This window comes from Carassius carassius, chromosome 1, assembly GCF_963082965.1.
Source record: "Carassius carassius chromosome 1, fCarCar2.1, whole genome shotgun sequence".
NCBI classification, from domain to species: domain Eukaryota; kingdom Metazoa; phylum Chordata; class Actinopteri; order Cypriniformes; family Cyprinidae; genus Carassius; species Carassius carassius.
This window is the reverse complement of record NC_081755.1, coordinates 30,247,154-30,251,144: the sequence shown is the minus strand read 5'-3', so window position 1 is coordinate 30,251,144 and position 3,991 is coordinate 30,247,154. Positions and strand designations below refer to the sequence as shown.

Genomic DNA, 3,991 nt, shown 5'->3' with positions numbered 1-3,991 from the left:
GGAGGGAGTGTTCTTCAGTCTCGGGACAGACTGGCGGAGCAACCGAGACGCAGAACTCCAGGAGCACTTTAAAGAGCACACATCTGCCCAAACTCTCTGACTGACTGGTATGTAAACACCAATATTAAAATTTACACACTTCTATAATTCCGAACATGTTGGTTGTTTTTGGATGATTTTCTTTTAGTGTAAAGATTTCATATTTATATTTCAAGAAATGCATATACTTATGTACTTAATGTAAAAAATATATATATATTTGCATTAAGTTAAGTTTAAACATGAATGTTTATTTCTTGTTTTTATTCTATTTTCACATGCACATTGTTTTTAAAATGTAGCTTTCTTACAGACCAAGAAAATGTCATGCACAGCTATCAGGCAAGTCGGCACAGATTGTGCCCTGAAACCAAATATGGTCTTTATGCACCAATATTATTTTAAGGATTATGATTAATAGTGAGTTTAGTTGCAGAGACCTTTATTTATCTCTCAGTAAACATACGTCATCTGCTTAGAGGAGAGGAACAGACCAGGGCAGACATTTCACCGTTTTAAAAAGGGAGGAAATGGACTTTCAGTAATTCGTTTCAGTAACTACACGTGTAGTCTGAGTTTCTGGGTGTACTTGTGCAGGAATCATAAAGAACCAGGATGAGTTTCAGGGTGAGCCTGTTGTTTCTGACCCTGACTGTGGTCATAGTCTGTGGTCAGAAGAGACGCCTTGCAAAAGAGGAGTGGAATTATCGTGATGGCTGTAAGTGGATATATATCTTTTTGTTTAATAAAACACACACTAGTGGATTTATGCATTAATGTTCTTGCTGATTTGTTATTACATTTTTAGAATTTTTTAACCAAAATATTATTATATTATGTTGTACCAACTGATAAAAATGCCAATGATATTACTTTTCTGGTCCTCAGCTGAGAAGGTAAGCATGCGAGGAGTTGCAAATCTGACTCAAGTGCTTGATGACTGGAGGTTTGACATCCTGAACCAAGTAAAAGGACTCCTGCAGAACGACCATCAGTCCTTGTTGCCTGACTACTCTAGGTACACTATCATGAGGTTCAATCAAACTCTCAGATTCAGGCATTCTTTCTTTCCACAGAAAGAAAAAAGCAGGAACACAACGTTGTTATTTTGGTATCTGATGTCGAAATCTGGACTGCGTTCTTTTCAGAGCAGAACATTTAATTATGCTGGAAACTGTGCAAAATATTTTATGTGCTTAATGGGGAACTTCCTGGCTCCTTATGGTTTGGATTGCTTGCTGCTCTTATATTTCTTTCTCTCTTTAACTCTCCAGGATCCAACCTCTCTCTGAGGCGCTGGATGATTTGTACAAAGAGTTCAATGCCCTGAAAACGCATCTTGGTGAGCTGACCGAGAAGTTCGGTCCATTGGAAACCTTCATAGATGAACTGAAGGCTGAGAAAGCAAGTGCGAGTGCAGCACCTGCTAACCCGGTGCGCAGACGGCTCGTTAAGAAGACGCCTGTTGTCTCCTAAATGGCCGTTTTTAAGTAGAGCTGGATCTCTCCTAACATCAAATCACTATGATATAGATTTCTTTAGCTGCCTTTTCTTGAGCTTCTCACTCTTTTGGCATCTTGTTGCTGTATGTTGCTGGGAAACAGGTAATAAACATTATGCTGAACATTGTGCCTCTATGTGGTTTGGGTTGTACATAAAAGCAGCAATTGAAATGTAACAGCCCACGCATAATTAACATTGCAAAAAAATAATGGACAAAGCTGTAACCACAGGATTTTATTTTCAGAATACCTTCAATTGCTCCTAATCAAAAAGAACCAAATAGGCATTTGTTATTCAGTATAAGAGTATTTCATTTAGCTGTCTTTAATCCTGTTGTTGGAATAAGTCTGTATGAGTATATTCAAATATGCATGACTGTCAGTGAATTGATATGTGGTATTTGCAGCTCTCAAAATGATCAATGGCTCGTGCAGGTATAAACTGATTATGTACAAGCAACGAACATTTCAGGAACACAATAAATTGTGTTTTTCATTGTGTATTTATGCTTATAATCGGATGAGCATGGTAATTAGATGCTTAATATCTCTTGGCTCATATTTGCCATCTCGTGTAAGCTATAATAAATTCAGTCTGTTGCATTCACTTCAAAGTTTCAGTGTGTTAGCTAACTTTTGACATAATTAGCTTTGAACATAATAGTTTGGTGTTTGTTTTGTGCAATAGTCATCTAACGTTATATCTTTGTTTGTCTCTATCTATCTATCTATCTATCTATCTATCTATCTATCTATCTATCTATCTATCTGTCTGTCTGTCTGTCTGTCTGTCTGTCTGTCTGTCTATCTGTCTGTCTGTCTGTCTGTCTGTCTGTCTGTCTGTCTGTCTATCTATCTGCAAGCTAAATTCAACAACATCAGGGAGCAGTAGAAGAGAGGTCCATTTTTTTTTTTTTGACATTGTTTATACCATACTTTATGGCCAGTGATTTGATAATATACGGTCTTCTGTAGCACTTTATTACTATAATTTAAAATGTACTCCCTCATTAAAACACATATAAAAATAGGCAGCACTATTATTTACTGACTCACACACTCTCAGAAAAAAAGGTACAAAAGTTGTCACTGGGGTGGTAGCTTTCAAAAGGCACAACTTTGTACCTAAAGAGTCCATATCGGTACCTTAAATGTATTATTACCTAAAGTGTACATGTTAGTACCTAAAAGGTACAAAAGTGTACCTTTTGAAAAGTTACCACCTCAGTGACAACTTTTGTACATTTTTTCTGAGAGTGAAGTTTCAATCTGTGCTCCACAGTCTACAGTGGCCTATACAAGTATTTGGACACTTTTGGACATCACAGCCAAATACAATTCTTGTTTTTCATTGCATAGATCAATATTCAAATAGAATGGTTTCATAGTTTGTTATAAAATGCAAATATGTTCTAAAGTGTCCAAATTTGAGGGTCTATATAGTACACACACAGGGCCTTGTTTATGAACTATGTTGTGTGTAAATTGTTATAAACCCTTCTTACATAAATTGCTGCAGTCAGTTGACTGCATTCATGTACATCCATTCAGTAATTTATGTAAGAATAGCTATACAATTGATTTACACACAAATTCTATTTGTGTTTCGCAAATGAGGTCGACAGACCGCAGACTGTGATGCATAACTGTAACCACCAGGAGGAAATACAATGTTGTGTCTCTCTGTGGGTATATATTAAAAAGTGGTCAGGACACTGTGGTCATGAAGTCATGTACAGCTCAAATAATCCAAGTCATTTACCATACCACATCTTTTTATGTCTGTTGTATCATCTCTCCTAGAGGAACAACACCAATAGACAGCATCAGGAAAAGATATTAAAATAACTACATATTCACAATGTACACTCAATGACGGAGATATATTATAAATCATAAATCTCAGAAGGAAGTCTCTTATGTCTTTGAAGATTTATGAAGCATCACACTCAAAGGAGGGCAGAACATGTGTTACACAGCCCTACATTGTATAATCATCTCTTATTCTCATAATTATCTTAAGCTGTAAATTCATTTTCATGACTGTAATCCGTCACTGGTGCTTCGGAGTTTGAAAGTTATTGAAAGACTTGTGTGACAGTATCAAGTATCATCTTTTGTTGCTCATCCACATTAAAGTATTATCTTACAGAACATTCAGTCATTCACCCTCATGTTGTTCCAAATCTCTATGACACACTTTTTTTTCTGTGGAACACAAATGGAGAAGTTAAGAAAAATGTTCATGCTGCTCTTTTCCGACATTGAATTGGGACTGGTGCTTTCAAGCACCAATAATGACAATAACAGAACAATAAAACAATAAAATAAAATAAAAGAACAATAAAATCACAATAAAGTAATCCATTTGTGTTCCACTGAGAAAACTAGGCTTGTCTGGTGTGGAACAACATGAGGGTGAGTAAATTATGATGTCTGTTTGAATTAAT

The 3,991-nt window shown here is 36.1% G+C and overlaps 1 protein-coding gene across 3 annotated transcripts; it reads left to right on the top strand.

The window, feature by feature from the left end:
- si:ch211-76l23.4 (uncharacterized) lies at positions 1-2,148 on the top strand. 3 transcript variants are annotated; one of them, XM_059555368.1, is made up of 5 exons: positions 7-107; positions 353-381; positions 637-757; positions 928-1,057; positions 1,314-2,148. In XM_059555368.1, exons 3-5 carry the CDS (start codon positions 655-657, stop codon positions 1,513-1,515), a joined length of 435 nt encoding a protein of 144 aa, XP_059411351.1. In that variant the 5' UTR covers positions 7-107; positions 353-381; positions 637-654; the 3' UTR covers positions 1,516-2,148. The 3 variants fall into 3 exon arrangements, with proteins under 3 accessions (XP_059411357.1, XP_059411351.1, XP_059411365.1); XM_059555382.1 differs by having other exon boundaries at positions 11-107; positions 342-381; XM_059555374.1 differs by lacking the exon at positions 353-381 and having other exon boundaries at positions 1-107.
- The last annotated feature ends 1,843 nt before the right edge of the window (positions 2,149-3,991 follow it).